Source organism: Ornithodoros turicata, chromosome 1, assembly GCF_037126465.1.
Source record: "Ornithodoros turicata isolate Travis chromosome 1, ASM3712646v1, whole genome shotgun sequence".
Taxonomy (NCBI): Eukaryota; Metazoa; Arthropoda; class Arachnida; order Ixodida; family Argasidae; genus Ornithodoros; species Ornithodoros turicata.
In genome coordinates this window covers 139,945,394-139,963,842 of record NC_088201.1, presented here as the reverse complement: position 1 = coordinate 139,963,842, position 18,449 = coordinate 139,945,394, and the positions used below count along the sequence as shown (strand labels likewise).

Genomic DNA, 18,449 nt, shown 5'->3' with positions numbered 1-18,449 from the left:
GGTAACGGCGGCGATGTCTACGCGACTGAGAGCGTCGGCAACGGAATTTTGTAGGCCGGAGAGATGGCGTATATCGGTCGAGAACTCCGACACAAAGGCAAGGTGGCGTTGCTCTCGTGTGGGGTAGTTGGCACCGGACGAACGGAAGGCATAGATGAGGGGTTTATGGTCCGTGAAGATGATAAAGACACGGCCTTCGACAAAGTGCCGGAAGTGTTTGACGCTGAGTTATATGGCGAGCAATTCGCGTCCAAACGTACTGTAGCGTGTTTCCGTAGGGCGCAATTTGCGTGAAAAGAAACCGATGGGAGTCCAATCATCCGAGTCGTCAGACATCTTCTGCTGGAGCACGGCGCCCACGGCAGTAGCCGAAGCGTCTACCATCATGCAAGTTGGGGCATCTGGGCGAGGATGGGCAAGGAGGGTGGCGTTTGCCAAAGCCTCCTTGATTCTGTCGAATGCAGCGATGGCGTCGGCAGTCCAGGCCAGTGGTTGGGACGCTGGAGACTTGGCGGTGAGGAACTGTTCCAATGGGCGAAGGATCTGAGCGCAATGCGGGATGAAGCGGCGATAAAATTTCGCTAATCCCAGGAATTTGCGGAGCTGGCTTAGAGATGTTGGCCGGGGAAACTCGGCGATTGCCTTGACTTTTGATGGGAGTGGTGTGAGGCCATCCGCAGAAATCCTATGACCCAGAAAGTCCAAGGAGGAGACGCCAAATTCGCTCTTGCTGGCGTTAATAATAATTCCGTACTCGGAGAGACGAGAGAAAAGCTTGTGCAGATGAATGATGTGCTCCTCTTCGGATTGACTGGCCACGAGGATGTCATCGATGTATGCAAAAACAAATGGCAAACCTCTGGTGACGGAATCTATGAAGCGCTGGAATGATTGGGCGGCATTCCGTAGCCCGAAGGGCATCCGTGGAAATTCAAACAAGCCAAACGGTGTTGTTATGGCTGTTTTTGGGATGTCGGCTTCCGCAACGGGTATCTGGTGGTAGGCGCGCACCAAATCAAGCTTCGAGAAAATCGTCGCGCCGTGAAGGAATGCCGTGAAATCATGGACATGAGGGATGGGATACTGATCGGGGATGGTAACCCGATTAAGCGCTCTATAGTCCCCACATGGCCGCCAGTCACCGGTTTTCTTTGGGACCATGTGGAGAGCAGAGGCCCAGCTGCTTGATGATGGACGAATAATGCCCATTTCCAACATGTGGTCAAATTCGTCCTTCGCAATTTTCAGCTTCTCCGGCGGTAGTCTACGGGGGCGGCAGAAGACGGGAGGACCTTTTGTCTCGATATGGTGAACCACACTGTGCGGGACAGGCTTCGACCAATCTGGTGGGCGCGTGAGTTGAGGAAACTCCTTGAGGACGGCAAGGTAGGGATTACCGTCAGCTTGGAAGACTGACACGCCCAGAGACTGATGGGACGATCGTATGCCGGAGACAGTGAGGCTGGTGGCAGAGTCAATGAGTCGGTGGTTGCGCATATCGACGAGCAGCTGATGGTTATTAAGAAAGTCTGCGCCGAGAATGGGGTGAGAGACAGCCGCAACCAGGAAGAGCCAACGGAACACACGGCGGAGACCCAGGTTCAACGTGAGGGAGCGTTGACCGTACACGGGGATCTTAGATCCGTTAACAGCGGTGAGGTGGAAGAGAGGTGGCTGTCGGCATTCGTTTCCGCTCGCTGGCAATACACTCACCTCCGCGCCGGTGTCCACAAGGAAGCGGCGGGCTGATGTTTTGTCCCGTATATAGAATAGGCGACTGGACTGGGAGGATGGACCATTGGTCGCCATCAATGGCCCGCGGGCGGGTTTCCCTGCTGCCAAGAACATGGTAGTAGGCAATGACGGGCCTCGGCGCCAAACTTGCGATGGTATCAGCAAATCGTCGTCGCCGGGCTTCCGTCGCGGTCTCTGCTATTCGAGCGGCTGGGAGAATAGCGCCGTGGACTCCGACTGAAACGGCTGCGACGGTAGGGCTCACGAGTTTGCTGCGGTGGAGCGTGTGATGCTGCAATTAGAGAGGCAAGCGCGCGGAACTCGCGGCAAAGCTCTTCTAATTGCGGAGAGCCAGAAGGGCTTGCCGCTGCAGACGGTGTTGGAAGAACGGGGTGTTGTGGTGCAGCGGTGGCAGCGATGGACGGGGTGACGACCTCAACAACCGCATCTGCGAGCGTAGCCAGCTGGTCGAGTGACATGTTCGCTGCTGTTGCCAGAACCATTTGAACGTTCTGTGGCAGACGTTGTAAAAATAGTTCACGGAGAAGAACGTCGTCCATGGTAGCGGAATTGTCGCCTAGCAGCTGTCGCATTCGGCGAAGTAGCTGTGTGGGGCGGCGGTCTCCCAGCTCTTCAGCAGATAGCAGTTGTTGAAGGCGGGACCGGCTGGAGGAGGTGGTGCGTTGCAGGAGTGCTTGCTTGAGCTGGTCGTAAGGTGTGGTTGGCGAGGGGTTGGCGAGGACGTCGTACACCTCATCGGCCGCAGTTGGGGTGAGGGCGGAGGTGACGTGGTAAAATTTCGTCAGTTGTGATGTTACGCCAGCGAGATGAAATTGCGCCTCCGCTTCGATAAACCACACGGCCGGGTTGCGGTCAAAAAATTGTGGTAACTTGACAGCCACTGCAGATAAGGATGGGTTCGATGGAGGCGGCGGGTGGGCTTGATGGTCGACGGACATGGCGGTTAAGGACGATGTTCGATCCTTACGTTCGACGTCCGGGTCACCAATGTTGGGAGCTCTAAATAACGACAACCTGTTCGGTTAGTGGCAAGAGCCCAACTGATGGTTTAATGATTGTGCTCGTGAGATGGTGCCTCGCACCAGTAGCGATGTGGATGACCAGACCAGCGATGTGGATGAAGGTGCTGCACTGCTACAGGGGCTTCGACAAACAAACCGCCCCCCCCCCCCCCAAACAACAACAACAAAAGCGACACGGACTGGATCCGCCCCTGCACTGACACCACTTGTCGTCGGCAGGATACACGTGAATGATAACACAGAACGGTGGTAATACCTACCCCATTGAAACTTACCAGTGCAGGGTACCTCCTTACCACAACCTGCACAGGGGACTTCTCATTTCAGAGCCATGCCGAGTGATGCTAGCACTGTGATGTGATGTAATAGAAGAAGAAAATTATAGGGATTTAATTCACTGCATTGCGCCTACCATTTTGTTCAACTGTTGCCCTTCTCTTCCTTGCAATTTGCATAGTACTTTCTTCGTTTGCGGAGGTGGAGCAGCGCATTTTCGTCGTCTTTTGTGCACTGTGCTGTGCAAACCACTGGTCAATCTGAAACTTACTATCGACAGCATTAGAACTCAACACTGACACCACTTATCATCGACGAGATACATATGAATGAAATATTAATACAGAACAGCAGTAGTACCAACCCCACTGAAACTCACCAGCGCAAGGGACCTCCTTCACACCACCTTCACAGTTTGTCACAATTGAATGTCATGCCAAGCTATGCTGGCCTTTCAGCGGAAATTATCACCTTCGTCACCTGCTGTGCATGCCATTAAAGCCAGACTGTTCTGCAATATAGTTAACATTGGTTAACATGTACGCAGTGTCCTAGCTAAAATCACATTTCAGCTATCGTCATTCAGATGGCCTGATAATTGTCAAAATTCGTCCAGGCCAACGTCTACCGTATTTTGTTAGCAGCGTCCCCAAAGCGGATCCTCCTTTCAAAGCAACGTATACGTGTATGTACGTATCACAGGACGCAGACCTACCTTGAGTATATAGTGATAGGACACGCAGCCATATGACTTGCAGTCGTCGCGTTCATTACACCTCGGCATGCTGAAAAACGTTCTTGTTGAAAAAAAATATTATTCAGCGGTCCAATAGACCGTTAACAAGCCTCCGCACGACAAGCCTCAACGGCCTCGATATCAGTGTTGCTAGACTGCGCAATGACAAGGACGAAAACTATCCAGAAATATGCAGATGTGTCGCGCTTAACTCTCGCCACGGAGTAAAGCGCAGGTTGAAGGGAGTTATTAAAGCATCAAAACATGGAAACGCACCAACAAGGAGTTTCAAGGGTGTTTGGTGAGAGTTCATCTGCAGCACGGGGTGTAAAATTGCTGAATAGTCTCTTTCGACTCCCTTTTTTTTAGAGTGTGGTGCGAAAGAGTGTGAAACCCCCGAGTGTTGACTCCACCGGCTGAGCAACCTTACCTATCGTAGAAAAGCCTATTATAAGCAATATTATATATACGCGACTGAATATTGAAACTTGTGTTTACAGTCTCAAGCAATCAATCAGATTATTCCATACCAAATGTTATCTCTCCTATTCAGAAGCCACCATTAGGACGACAAAGAACGAAAAGTAATGTACTTTCTTTCTCTTTTTTGGGGGAGGGGGCCGGAGCTCCATTTATTGCACTTTTTCTGAGTACTGTGTCGACGAATAAGTTAAGTTGCCATTGCAAGATGAACAAATGTGGAATGATTACAACCATTGTTTATTTGTCGTACAGAATGAAGGAAACTTGATGTTTTTGGAAAGTACCTCCCGCCAAGAATTTCCGGGAGCGGTCGAAAACTTCATCTGGGGGCACTGGAGGCCTGAGGACCAAAGAGACCTTCCTGCAGGTACCGTGGACGTTCGCGAGGCCGGCGATTGTGGACGGTCGAGTGGACGTCCTCGCCAGAGCACGGAACCTGCCGGGAGTGACGGCCTCCGATAGAGCCCTCTGGATCATCGAGGGCTCTGTTACGGCGGCCATCAATCCGCTTGCTGCGCTCCTTAGAGAATTGAGCGATCGGCAGCTATCCGCGGGTGATATCGCCAACCACATTGATGCCGCGGTCGACTACATTGGTCTGGCCGCGGCAAAACTGGCCTCTGAGCACCGCATGAGGATCCTTGCTGCCTTGGCACCGATGATGGAGCCCACAGAAACCCAGTTCCGTGGTAACCAAGCAGAAGGGAGCCTCTTCAGTGGCCGCTTCGAGGAGATCCTCGTATCGTCTGGCGCCCAGGCATTTCCGCTGAACCGCGGCCACAAAAGAAGACGCGGCAGGACCCGTGATCGCCAGCCTGCCAGGAGGCAGTACACCCGCATCAGTGCCAGAGCAGGAACATTGCAAATATCTTACGTAATTGTACATACTGTATATAATTGTAAATAACGTGTATAACTGTAAATACCATTTCATTTGTGTTTTTTGTAATTGTCATAGTGTTGGAAATAGTATTTCCTGTGCCGCATTATTATTATTCCTGTATCGTGTTGTAAATAGGTGTTACCAATAAATATGTTCACGGATGACTTCCTGTTCTTATGAACTTATTTGAGATTGATGCAGCTACAGAAAGGAAACACTCATACTGTATTTTCTTTTCAATTTTTATCCATCAAAGTGTCAGCGAGTTGAGAGAAAGGACTTTCCCGCATTCATTATTTCTTGCAGATACTGTAACATTTTTACCTATTCATTTACCGAGGTCATTTCAGTACACACACAGTGTGCGGGAGATGTACCTGAGAACTACTTGTACTTCGAGCAGTTTACTCTTGAGCTTGTGGTTGGCTTTGTCTCTCAGTCGCGAGAAACACTGATTCTTTTCACGGTATTTCTCAGTATTCGCGTATCCATGCCAGTGGCGTAGCCAGAGGGTTGAGGTGCTCAACCCCCCCCCCCTCTTTGAAACCGTACCTTTGGCAGTTCATTTCGGAGACGGCAATGGATGCCAAATCCGTTAACCCCCCCCCCCCATTTTTTTCTGGCTACTTTTCTGATACATACGGCACAATTCTATACTGTATTCATTCATAGAGAACAAATTCCATCCGTGATTGGACCTAGACAGCAAACGCCTGGCTAAGAATGTATTATATTTCATATCATATATCATTATATATTACACTACCTGTATTGTCGCAGGAACAGGCATACCAATAGGTGACCGGTAATTTCTAAGCACGATGGGAAGGCCAGACTTCCGGTTCACAGCGAGCAGTCGACGCCTACACGATGGCTATGGCGAGGGATGCAAGAACACGAAAAAAAAATTAAAAAAATTGCAAGAAAAACGATGTTCTTCAGATTATTATTGCTAGTTAACTTTCACGCAACAACGACTGTAATTTGAGCTTTGTGAGACTGATATCATGCGAGACTTTTGTCTATACGTGCGCGATATACGAGTACACATCCTGAAACAAAGGAGTACGAAAGTGGTTCACCTCGCCTATACGGGAGTTTTCTTTTTTTAATTAGTTACGTCAGTAAAGAAACTGCATGGTGCACTTCAATAAGGCGACAGGTGTAACAGCGACGCATTTGAACGAGAATCGTTTGTGCACGAACACGCAGTACGCTAGATAACTGCTCAAGTGTCAGTATAGGGCATATGCGACAGTTCGTGTTAGATGTACTCCGGTATTAAACACGTTTCAATATGTTTACTCGATCATATGTTGCGGAGAGAACGTGTTACTTGAAGAGATACGCGCTCACTTGTTATATTGCCTGTTTTTTTTTTTGCATTGTTACCGGATTATTCCTTTCTCGCCGTTCTTTTTTTTCCCGACCTTTAGGAAAACATACGCGCCACATCGTTGGCGAGAATTGTGTTTAACATACTGATATACGTTTTACTGCTTATTTTTAGATATTACAAGGGAATGCTATCATGACAGCAAGGCACTTGACCACCCGAAGGCCTATTTATTCAATCTAACATATAGAAAAGCTATATGGAAGCACACAAATGTTTGGAAACCTATTTTTATGTTAAAGCAGGTATCATGACAACCGCCCATTTATGCAGTATGCTGCGGGAATACATACGTCAGTTTGGTTTCATCAACAGGGTGGTTTTTCAGGCAAAGTGCACACTATTGCAATGACAAGTACAATAATAATCGTCACGAAAGGTGAAGTGAGCCTGTCTCAGCGGACTTTTGTGATGAGGTGTCTTCATATTACACTGCAAGACTCCGCTGCAATTGAATTTGCCATGCAAGCGAAGGCTGAACTGTGGTATCCTCACTGAAGGTGCATGATAACGGCATCTGTGAAGGATCTATGCAATACTTTGATCCTCTGGACTAATGAGATTTCCAGACTTACCCCTACGGTGTTCCGCCAAAGCGTTCAAGCACACTATCTATTGCTTCATGTGGATCGATATGGTCTCATCCTTGACATCACAAATTATGCTAATTTTCTAAAAGCAAACTGGCTATTTTTCTAAGCAAATTTCACCCTGTGTAATGTGCACTGGATCACGGAGAACACCGAAGAACACAAAGTGAACATTTTAATATCACAACAGTTTGTAGAATGTGCAATCGTGCTGATGACGATGGAGACAGCCAATTGTAAACTTGTTCATAGACATTGTAACTATTAAAGTGAGAACATTTGATTTTTCACACATGATGCCTGATGTCACTGCTGACCTCACTCTAGTACACATATTAGAGCTGTTGTGAAACCTTGCTCAACACACATTGGAAGGCATTAGTTAATCAAGGGCAGGAATCTACCAATGTGTTGGTCTGTTGGCACAGTGTAAAGCCGCAGCTTCATCAGGAATATGAGTATCTGGAAAGGAAACGTCCTTCGAGGATGTGGCAGGACTGCAACAACGGTGGTCAGAAGCACAAGATAAATTGAATTTGCAACACCTGAGGAGAGTACATGGGGGTGAAGGCAATGGAGGAATGCCTCTTTTCCCTCCACCTGCACGGAGAAGAAACTTCTCTTTCATTCTGCCGATGTCATTATAATCAGACAATTTGCTTTCCAGGGATGAGTTTTATTGCAGCTCCGTGAGAAGGGTGTTTTCTGATGCCATATTTCTGGTACAGCTGCAATGATCAGAATACAAGACAGTGTAAAGGATGGAGCTAGAGGCCAAAGTCTGAATTAGGTCTTACCTGTACCAGACTTTTGGCTCACTGCTACATTTGCATACTCCCGTGTTCTTCCTATATCTCAGCCGACGACGACGGTGGCCGCAACCTATTGCTCGTACTCTGTGGGCGTGTCCTGTGTAGGTACAACATTCTTCGCTTTTCAGTCTTCGTCTTCATACCGTTGATACCTGCTACAAGTGATATCCGCAACCCGCAACTAAACTCCAATAAAATAAAGTAAAGGCATTTCATGTCGAAATAGGCCCCGTAACACGACACTCACCTTGCCAGTTTTGCCCTTAGTTTGGTGATCGTTTAGTGAAACACTTTAGTCGACGTGAGAAAGTTCATTTAAAGGGGAGCCTGCAAAATGTAACTCCATATAGTATATTTCCACAAACGAGCAGCAGACAATGCAGTGTTACCTGTAACAAAAGTCACACACCCCTTGCACGACGGGCGGCATCCAAAGCATTCTCGTCATTCCTGTTTGTTGCCACAGCTCACTGTAGCAGTCTGCTTGGGTTCCAATGTACCAGAGAAACGTGAACCCTCTTTTGTGTGAAAGCAGCATCCAGCATTAGCGTTCGCTTATGCTGGATTCTGCTACGATTAGAACCGGATCCGCAAAGCATCATGGCGGTTCTCCGCGTCTGTCGTCACTACCTTCTCATTTTACCGGTCACCTATTCGTACGCATATAGCAACACACAGTCTTGTCTAACCACGTATGCGCATGCTGTTGTACCTTTCGCACATTTTATTGCAATCACAGAAGTTATTGCAGTAACGTAACGCTTTAGCAGATTAGCCCTTTCCAGCAGTGACAGAAAGATGTATGTATCTGTGGTGGTGGTGGTGATGGTGAAAGGGCTTGCCGTTGTCGGCCTCACGTATGTGGGCAACGTCACGACTGACGCCCTGGGGAAATGTGCGTCCTGGGCCGACTTCTAGGGGAACTGTGCCAACATATGTCTGAAAGCGTCTGAGGAAAACCCAGGAAAAACCCCAGACAGCACAGCGACCATACGTGCCTGTGACCGGCCAATCGTTGTGCGCGTTCTTTTTTATGAAACAAGTGCACCACATAAACAAAGTGTTCCAGTAGGTTTTCCGTCAGGTTTTAACATGAATATGTCTTATAAATTTTCAACTACACGGACACGGGTACTTGAGCTTTGGGACTCTCCCATGAAACGGTTCATCTTGTTGGATCAACTCCTGGTAATCTTCATGGAGATCGAGCTCTCTGGAAGGTAGTTCCGCGCACATTGTCCAGCTGAGTTCAATGGCTTTCCAAACCGTTGTCATGTTTGAGAAAATGAAAGAGAAAGACAGACACCGAAGGTAAAATGCGAGACAGGGGCGCTTACACAGCGTCCTGGCTTATTGCGCCTCAAGGCAAGGAATGACGAAAATGTGGTGGGACAGCCAAATAAATGCCGACAAATGTACAGTCATCAAGTCTGCGAAAGAGCGGTGGCATGAATATGCAGCCTGCTATTCAACTGTTTTACGCGTTGTGCACTACTCGCACAGAGTGATTCACTAACAACGTCGAAATTATAAAAGAAATTAATAGAAAAAGCGCGTCACGGAAAATGTGTGGTCAACGACATTCGTCTGTAGGGAATATAATAGGGAAACTTCTAAACTTGCCGAGTCAACATGTACTCTTCGTTTTGTCATAAATAGAAAGTGCGTATAGGGTTTTCCACGCCTAGTACAAAGTACATTTCCCGCTTGGACGGTTATAGCTAAAAATCATATGAAAAAGGGCGTAAAAACTGACGTTCGCCTCCAAATTATATCAAGCAGCCACACGAGGAAGACTCACTAATATCTCATTGCTGAAGCAAGCAAGGTAACAAGCAAAACAGGTGTCTGAAACATCAGTGAAAAAAAAAGCATCAAGAGAACAGGTCAATTGTTTTCGAGCTTCGACGTATTACGCATTTGTCTCTCTCTCTCTTACTAGTCCTCTTTCTTTGTTGAAAAGTTACTGTCGCGCTTTTTGATATTGAATAGAGTATGTCGGAAAAATCCTTTTTTCTGGCAAGAAGAAAAACAAAGGAAAGAGAGAGAACAACAAATGGCAAATCGTGGTGATGCGCTTTTTTTTTTTTTTTTTTTTTAGCAATTGATAAAATTACATGAGGCATAGGGTGTGAGACAGCCTCAGTGTGAAGTATTCTGGTCCTTCGCATTGCACGATCCCGAAAACCTTCCATGAAACGTTCCTTCCATCTGCCAACGCCCTTGACTCTAGCCTTTGTGAAGGGATAAGGCTCGTGGGTAGCCCAAGTCCGAAGGGCTATTTTGGGAGTACGAATTTTGTAGGGAACTTGTTTAGAGAAAGCCGAGCTGCTGCTGGAGACCAATCGACTAGATAGGGATGGTGGCGCCGCGTGGTAGCAGCTTTTTCGACGTGATAAGGAAGGGAGAAAGTGGGACCGTAGTCTTAACACATCCAACACAACGGTGCGGATGCCAGAATTGCTTGCAGCGCATAATCAGTGAACACGACTCATTCCCGCGGGGTAAAGTCAACGATGTGCTGCAGAAAGAAAATTAGAGCATATAGTTCCGCAGCAGTGGATGAAGTTTAATGCGAAAGACGACGTCCATCCACTACGCCCCCGGACGGGATGACGAATGCAGAGGCGGACTTGCCATTTCGAGATGCGCCATCGGTGTATGCTGCGGCAGAGGTAGAAAACCTCCCGTCTACTAGAGCATAAAAATGGGCTCGAAGGACTTGAGGAGGAACCTGATCCCTTCGTTCCTGGAGGTACGGAAGACGTACGAAGGTGGGTGGCACAGTCAGAGTCCAGGGGGCGTCTGGCGGTGTGACGTCCTTAGCTATGAAGGCAGTGGGAGCCTCGCGTGCCCTCTGCGGTACGCAATGCAAATCACTTTCAGGACGTAATCGAATGTTCCTGAGGAGTGGGTGACGGGGAATGTGCGCACGCAAATGCAGGAAGTGTCGAGCCGTTTCACGCTCACGAAGAACCTCCACCGGGAGATTCGTATTTATTCGTATTTAATAGACGGCTCTCAAGCTGGAGGTCGGGATCTGTTACAACTTCGCCTGTACTACCTCAAAACGGTCAATGAAGGTTGTAAGAAATGTAGCAGCCACGGTTTCAGCTGTGCTGTCTGGCATGGGGGACGCTTCTGGCCACCGGGTAAATACGATCAACGCAAGTGAGCAGGTAGCAGTTGCTAATGCAGGATGGTAAACGTCCGACAATGATCTCGTGAACCTTCGCAAAACGTCGAGTTGGTTAAAAGAACTTGCCGAGTGGCGGCGGTGGGGGCGTATCGCTGGTTCACCAGCTTCAGCCAGAACTTGCCATGTTTCAGCCATTCGTGGAAGCCAGGCAGCGACGACGGCTTCGGGCGAACAGTGTCCGTAGGGTATTTAATGACGTTGTGGAAATCCTGTGCAAGATTGGAAGGCTGTAAAGCACAGTTGCCCTCACCAAAGCCAGGAGCGCTGATCACAGCCCCATCCTAAGCCAGAAAGATGTTGAAATGCATGAAGCCATCACTGCACTTTGGTTTCAAGTTGCTTAATGTGGCGAGCCCAGCGCAAGTCCGAGTCCATGACCACACCAAGGAAGCGATGCGAACGTACAGGCTCGAGCTTTTTTGGACTACCCCAAAGAGGGAAATTTCTCATAACCTTGCGGGTGAAAGGAAGCTCGACGCACTTTTCCGGCGAGACCTCCATCCCAAGTCGCGTGAGGTACAGACAGTATTTAAGGCTAGCTGCAAACGGCGCTGAATGGCTAGTCGTGACTTGCCTTCTGTCCAAAGGGCAACGTCGTCGGCATACACAGAAATGCCACTTTGCGAGGAATTATCGATTTTAGGCCTGCCATTACCACTGTAAAGAGTGTAGGACTCAGAATGCTTCCTTGGGGTACGCCTTGATGAACGAGTTCTGTATGGCTTTGGCCGTGGGATGTGCGGGCAGTCCGGTTCGTAAGGAAATCGTGGAGCCTCCTGAAAAGTCGACCAGATACACCAAAAAGCGCAAGGTGTGCAGTACACAAATCCGCTGAGATGATTGTACAATGCTAAGCAGTGAGAAGGTTTCACGTGTTTGTTTTATATCAACCCACTATTTCTTCGCTGTTAGTGCGTTCTACAAAGAGGAATTTCTGGTGATCTGTCGGGGGGTTGTGGTTACGTACAGCGAGCTTGGAAGCGTTACCGTAAGACGTGTACTACTTGATTCCCATTTCACTGATTAAGAATCTCTTCTTTATTTAAGATTTACGTACCCAGTTAATGATAAAGCAATGTTTTCTGTGATGTTGGCTTCCATATGAAGTGCTCATTCTCTCACTTGCGTTGCCTAATGGGAGCTCTTCTTCCGCATTGTCTACTCTGCGCTACGAAGGTGTATCGTGCTAGCACGAACCTGAATATGTTGTGTTCGTGCCCATCCACAGGTCTTAACATTTATACTTGGGATGGAAGTGGAGCAGGTTATTCGGAAACAGACAGTGTTGAGGAGCTCGCCTATCAGTGAATGACATTACTTTCTATTTGTTTCAAAAGCAGGCACAGAAATAAAATTGCGCACTGTGCAAATTACAAACAAGTGTGTTTCACTGCGACCGGGGGCTGATCCCTATTTATTTTACGATCTATCAGTGATCCATTCTTGACCCAGATTAGAAATCTGAGTCACGTAGCCCAGGCGAAAAAATGAACTGGGAAGTCAACTGGTACCAGTTTGTTCCCAGTTGCCTCCAACTGGTCATGAAGTGGAACCAAGTGGGATCAAACTGGTGGCAACTGAAAACTAAAGTGGTACCAGTTCAAGCTGGCCTGGTGCAACTCGAAAGTGAAGTGGTACCAGTTCAAGCTGGGCTGGTGGCAACTGGGCATGAACTGGTACCAGTTCAAACTGGGCTGGTGGCAGCTGGACATGAACTGGCACCAGTTCAAGCTGGGCAGGTGGCAACTAGAAAGTGAAGTGGTACCAGTTCAAGCTGGCTGGTGGCAACTGGACATGAACTAGTACCAGTTCAAACTGGGCTGGTGGCAACTGGACATGAAGTGGTACCACTTCAAGCTGGGGTGGTGGCAACTGGACATGAGCTGGTACCAGTTCAAGGTAAAGGAGGCAACTGGAAAGTGAAGTGGTGCCAGTTCAAGCACGACTAGCTGACATATTTGGGGGAAGTTTTGGTTTGGGTTCCGGGATAGGTTTGTAGTAATAGAAGATTATGAAACAAAGATGTGGGAGCGGTCGGAAAGCAACTTTATAGAAAAAAAAATCATATTTCTATTTTTGGAAGGTACGCTAATACCAACAAAAGCTAATTTCAAATTATTATATTTGCATATTTTGCGCGTTCCTGCTCCCCTGATGAATGACGCGTTTGAACAAGGTGTAACGGTCGCTTGCTGCTTCCAGATGCAGCGTTCGCACTTGTCTGCCGTGTTTTGACTTTTGGCGTTCGTCTCAGCATGCCCAAGTGACATTTTTGCTCTTAATGTTATTAGCGTGACATGCGACAATATAAATTACAGTGAGCGTCATCGGCTTCAGTACGACCAGAGAGGTGTCATGCGATTGCGGCTCTGCTGCAGCTGCGAAGACCGCTTCATCGTGAGTACTATGCTTAAGTGTTTTTTTCTTCCTGTGAACAAAGTGGAAATATCAATAATGGTACCGTCCTATTGCATGTAAGGTTTGTCTCCCCAGTGTGTTCCACGAGAACATAAGGACGCGTTCCTTTCACGACTAACACCCGGTTTATGCGAATGCGATTTTAACGTTAATAAAGCAACTTTTTGCACACCGTACGTTGTGAAACGTGTCTCTTGGTTTCTCGTTCTTTTAATCATCATGTGTCGTTAGTCTGCGCGTTCCCGCTTTTGATGCACGTCATTTTCGTGTTCCAGGTCCTTCACACGGAAAACACGGGTTGCTCTAGAACCCGCATAGCTCACCAGAGTACTCGTGACGGGGGTCCGAAAAGCATGTGAGTGCGTTGTGGTGTAGTTGTGCCTTTCAATTAATGTTTTGGTGATAATATTGCGCTTCACAGAGCAATATGTCGGACTCCGCAAGCGTCTCCTGTAAGGGGGGATACACAGGAAAGGTGAGTGTCTGTGGCATATGTGTGTAGTGAACTAAATGAATTAGTAATGATACAGTCTCCTGCAGGTCTATAGGTAGAAAACCAACTGATGACGACTTCCACGGCTGCCTGGAAGGCTTCCTGTTTTCCTCAACCGTTTCGTAAAGTCGGTGAGAAACTGCATCGTGAAATACAAAATGTTTGTTTCAGAAGTGCACAATAAAATAATTCATGTTTATTTCAGTATCATGCATCTGTGGGTTTCATCATGGCGGCCCAAATAAGCTCCCGAGTGGCTCAGTTCCGCTTGGAGGAGAAACGTTGCTACTTCGGCTGCGACCAGTTGCAAGCTGGTATTTTGAACTGGGACCAGTTCAAGGTACGACCAGTTGCAAACTGGTTTTTGAACTGGTCCCACTTCAAGCTGGGACCAGCTGACAACTGGTTTTGAACTGGTCCCAGTTCAAACTGGGAGCAGTTCAATAAAACAGTTTGAACTGGTCCCAGTTGGAAAATTTTTCATCTGGGAGTGTACTTGACCACACGAATTGTGCTGTTTTCCTCGCTGTTTGCTCGTTCAGGAAGTATGCGAAAAAATGTACTTGCCTTTATGCGGTCTTTCAGGAGGATGATCTCATCCTCTGTGCATGCATATTTGATGCATCCGTTGACCGGATCCCCTGCAGGATGATTTTTCACTTATTCAGAGACAAGGCCGCGGTTTCCGTTCTTAAAAAGACATAAGAGTAAAAACCGCAGCGACATAAATATGTCAGCTTCACATTTGCATGTCAGGCTACCTAGGGTGATTTCGCGAGGTTATGTGCTAGCTTAAAAAAAAAGGGACAATCAATCTGGGTGGCGTCAGCTTACTAACTCCTTAATTCAATAGCAGCGCGAATCGGATGAAATCTTCTGGCCTCTTGGGCAGCGGCGTCGCCGTCGCGCACAGCAGGTACCTCCCCACTGCTGTTACAGGTGCTGGGAGGAGGGGGGGGGATAAATCGCTCCAGGTAACCTTCTTGGGTCTAACGTTGATATTATGAACGGGGCTTAGTTGCAGCGAGGGCCCCATGAAATAGACATGAGGCTTAGGGAGCTCAAGTCCGCCTTCAACGTAGGCGAGCTTCAAGCGGGCTATAGCAACTGTTTCTTCGCGGCCGTTCAGATAGACGACGAAGGTGCGGACGAAACGGCGTAGAACATTGTGGGGACCGAAGTACGGGGGCTGGGGTGCGCATCACACAAAATTCGTATCCACGAAAAGGCGGGAGGCCACGTGAAAGGTCGCAGAGACATATGAAGCAAAGCTGGGAACGACTGGAGTTGGCCTTGACCGAAGGCGCCAGAAGGCTTCTCTGAAATCATGCTGGTAGTCGGAAGGGTTGAGGGAACGGCGCAGGCTTGAAAATGTCAACCGGAAGACGGAGAGCTGAGCATACAGCTCAGGTCGCCGTCACGGCGGTGCACCAGCTCGGCGATGGATCAGGCGAGGTCTGTCTTAACAGTGGCTCGGGTGCCGAGGAACACGAAGGGCAGGTTTTCAGTCTCGGGGGTGGGGTAGGAGATGTTATAGAGGTGCTTATGGCCCACAGGAGTGGGCCATAGGCAAACCGCTCGAAACAGGGTGGTACACGTTCTATAGAGGCGAGATGTGCCCAAAAGCCTCATAAATGCGGCGATGGCTCTGAAGCTGGAGGTCGGGATCTGTTACAACTTCGACTGTACTACCTCTAAACGGGCTGTGCCAGTTGTAAGAAATGTAGCAGCGTATCGCTGATGGCGGGTATCCTTGCGAACGCCAGGACAGCTGGATCGGTCGGTAACGAGTTTGATAGAAGCACGAATGCCCGGTGAGCAAAAGGTCGAGAAGAGTGGGCAGAGACGTCGCATAGAAGTGCAATGATGGCATCTGGGGAAACGACTTCTCAGAACTTCAGGGACGTAGAGTTAGACCGCCGCAGGAGCTGACCTTTAAGGTAGACGTTGATTTCGTCGTATATTTTTCACCAATGTTAATATCCTATAATCTGACAGTAATATATTTGCGCACCTCTCTTCGCGAGTAATAGCGGGTTTATCCTCGCAGGTTACTAGAAAATTCATTATGAATATATGCATTAAAAGGCCACGAGTTCACATGCTGCGGAAACTTCCTCATACAACCATTGACTTTGTCATCTTTCTAGCCAGTTTTCTTGAAAAGAGGCATTCACATACCTTAGCCCACGTCCGCCCCTGTGAAAAGCGTCGCAGGGACGAAGGCTCTTCTCCTGAGTTGTTGCATTTTTCCTATACACTGGAGCTGGTGACTTTCAATACCCACGAAACCTTTGACACGTTTCCCTAACATTTAAATATCATGTGCCAATTGTTGTGTCCAGAAGAACATAGTCTGTTCGAAATGGCGAGGGCTCTCGTCCCGCGGCTCTTCCCTTAACGTAAAATATATCGGCATTCGTTGGAGGCCATTCTCAAGCGCAAAAAAACATCTATATAAATAAATAAATATGTTGCAAATTTTGTCTCTTAAGCTATGAAGGAATTTTAGTCTTAATAGGCCACCTTTTGCCGCCAATTGCTGTCAAATTCTGGGTAGTGCTTCTTTTTGTTACGTGTTAGCGCTGTGAAGCAACTGGGGCTATGAGCGCCGTACAGATGTGGATGCAGCGATGACAGCACGGAGAAGTAGGGGTTAGGGGGGTTAGTATGCTTTCTGGGCTAACTTCAGGTTGACGTGTGCCGACATTCGTCTGGAAAGTCTTCCGGAAAACCCCAGAGAGTACTTCCGGTGCGGGGACTCGAATCCGCGTCACCTCGCAGTCTCGGCGTGGAAAGAGGTCATCCTAACCACTATGCACCAGGTGCTGGCACTGGGTCGCTTTAACATCGCTGATACTACTGCTGTTATGGGAACCATATGGTATCTGTGCTCTACTGGGGGCGTTGAAGAACATTCCAATTATAGGCACGCAGGTGGACATCTCGTAAGAACCCCAATAACTAGCACGCCGCACTACGGCAATTCGAGTTTTGTGATGCTTGGGTCTTAGAAGTCTGGCTAAGCAGATGAGTTACATTTTCTTTAAGGTTGAGTTTTTATCTAATACATCAGATGGCAACACATTTGAACAACTTCGGATGACAGACGCACAATCTGGATGACATGTGTTTCACCGTGCCAACGCACCGGAGTAGTATCTATTGCATGCGTCATTTGAAGGACAGGCGAGCTCGAGTTGAGGAGCCGCATTCGACGCGACTTCATAAGCAAATCTTTGGGAGAATTTATGCGTCCGGATGTATATGCGAATGGTCAATCGCACCTCGTCAAGACAAATGTGCCGCCTGGAGCTTGTCTACGTTGGTTCCAAGTTTCCCAATTTTATTGCATTCTTGCACGTGACCAAGTGCGCTTCAACTGTCAAGCACTCGTTCACTAAATCGTAAGTCTTCTCATATATATTAATGTGAGCTCTCAAGGCTTGATATGCTACTTTGCAGGCAGGGCAAATAAGTCGTTGTTTCGCTGACGCCACATATTTGCAAACTGTTTCTGGTCTGGATGTCAAGTTCTACGTCAAACGCGTGCCGTTCGTTCAAGAGAGACTGTAATGAACCTTATAAACATTCCTTACCTAGGAGAGCTGCGAGGAGAGCGAACACTATGATCACTGACATGATGTCCCCTTAACCGTCACCACACGTGAGTGCGTTCTTGCAAATCAAGGGTGTGTAATACCTTCGGTTTTCTGATGCGCTCTTTCCAAATGTTCTTTTCCTTATTTGCAGCATTTCAAAATATCGTCATTTCCACAGACTGCAGCTGTGCAATGTCTGCTACAGCGCTGACTAACGCTCAATAATCGAATTTCTGTTGAAAAAGACAGCGTGGTCCATCTGATGTGACTGGGTACAAAGCCTATGCGAGCTTGTTATCCCGTGCTCTAGATATTGTACAATGGATTTCGTGTTCGAAAGGGTTGTGCTCTGGGATGTGACGCAATTTAAAGCATTCTAGTGGTTGTTGGTATACCTTTGCCTTTAAAATTTCGTAGTTCATTCGTGTTGAAAACGACAGCTTACTTGATCTTATATGACGGAGTATGAAGCGTATGTATCAAATTGGTTGTAGCATGGCCTTCAGCATTATGTAGTCACGCTCATTTTGAAATAAGATCGTTCAATCTGCGCCGTATTTGAATATAAAGCTACGTGAGCGTTGTTATCCCGTGCCTTAAGTATTGTATGATGAAATTCGTACTTGAATGCGCAGTGCATTCTGGATTGATTTCATTTAAATAGATTCCGACGGCCGCTCGCACTGCCTTCCATTCTTCCTTCTTTTAGGCCCGGTACGTTTCTAGGGAACTTGCTTCTAAAAACAGAAGCGTAGATCTCTCGATTTTTTGGCTTAACATGGCT

General features: G+C 47.8%; 1 protein-coding gene and 1 pseudogene across 2 annotated transcripts in view; both read right to left on the bottom strand.

Moving 5' to 3' along the window:
- LOC135369951 (uncharacterized) overlaps positions 1–17,772 on the bottom strand; it is a 101,540-nt gene extending 83,768 nt beyond the window's left edge. For both annotated transcript variants that reach the window (XM_064603561.1, XM_064603570.1), the window contains exons 1-2: positions 17,663–17,772; positions 14,631–14,704 (exon numbers count right to left, since the gene is read on the bottom strand). In XM_064603561.1, coding sequence (XP_064459631.1) covers positions 14,631–14,704; positions 17,663–17,705 — 117 coding nt within the window. In that variant the 5' untranslated portion in view covers positions 17,706–17,772. The remainder of the gene's footprint in view (positions 1–14,630; positions 14,705–17,662) is intronic.
- Positions 1,809–2,777, bottom strand: LOC135379077 (uncharacterized; annotated as a pseudogene).
- Positions 17,773–18,449: the final 677 nt, after the last annotated feature.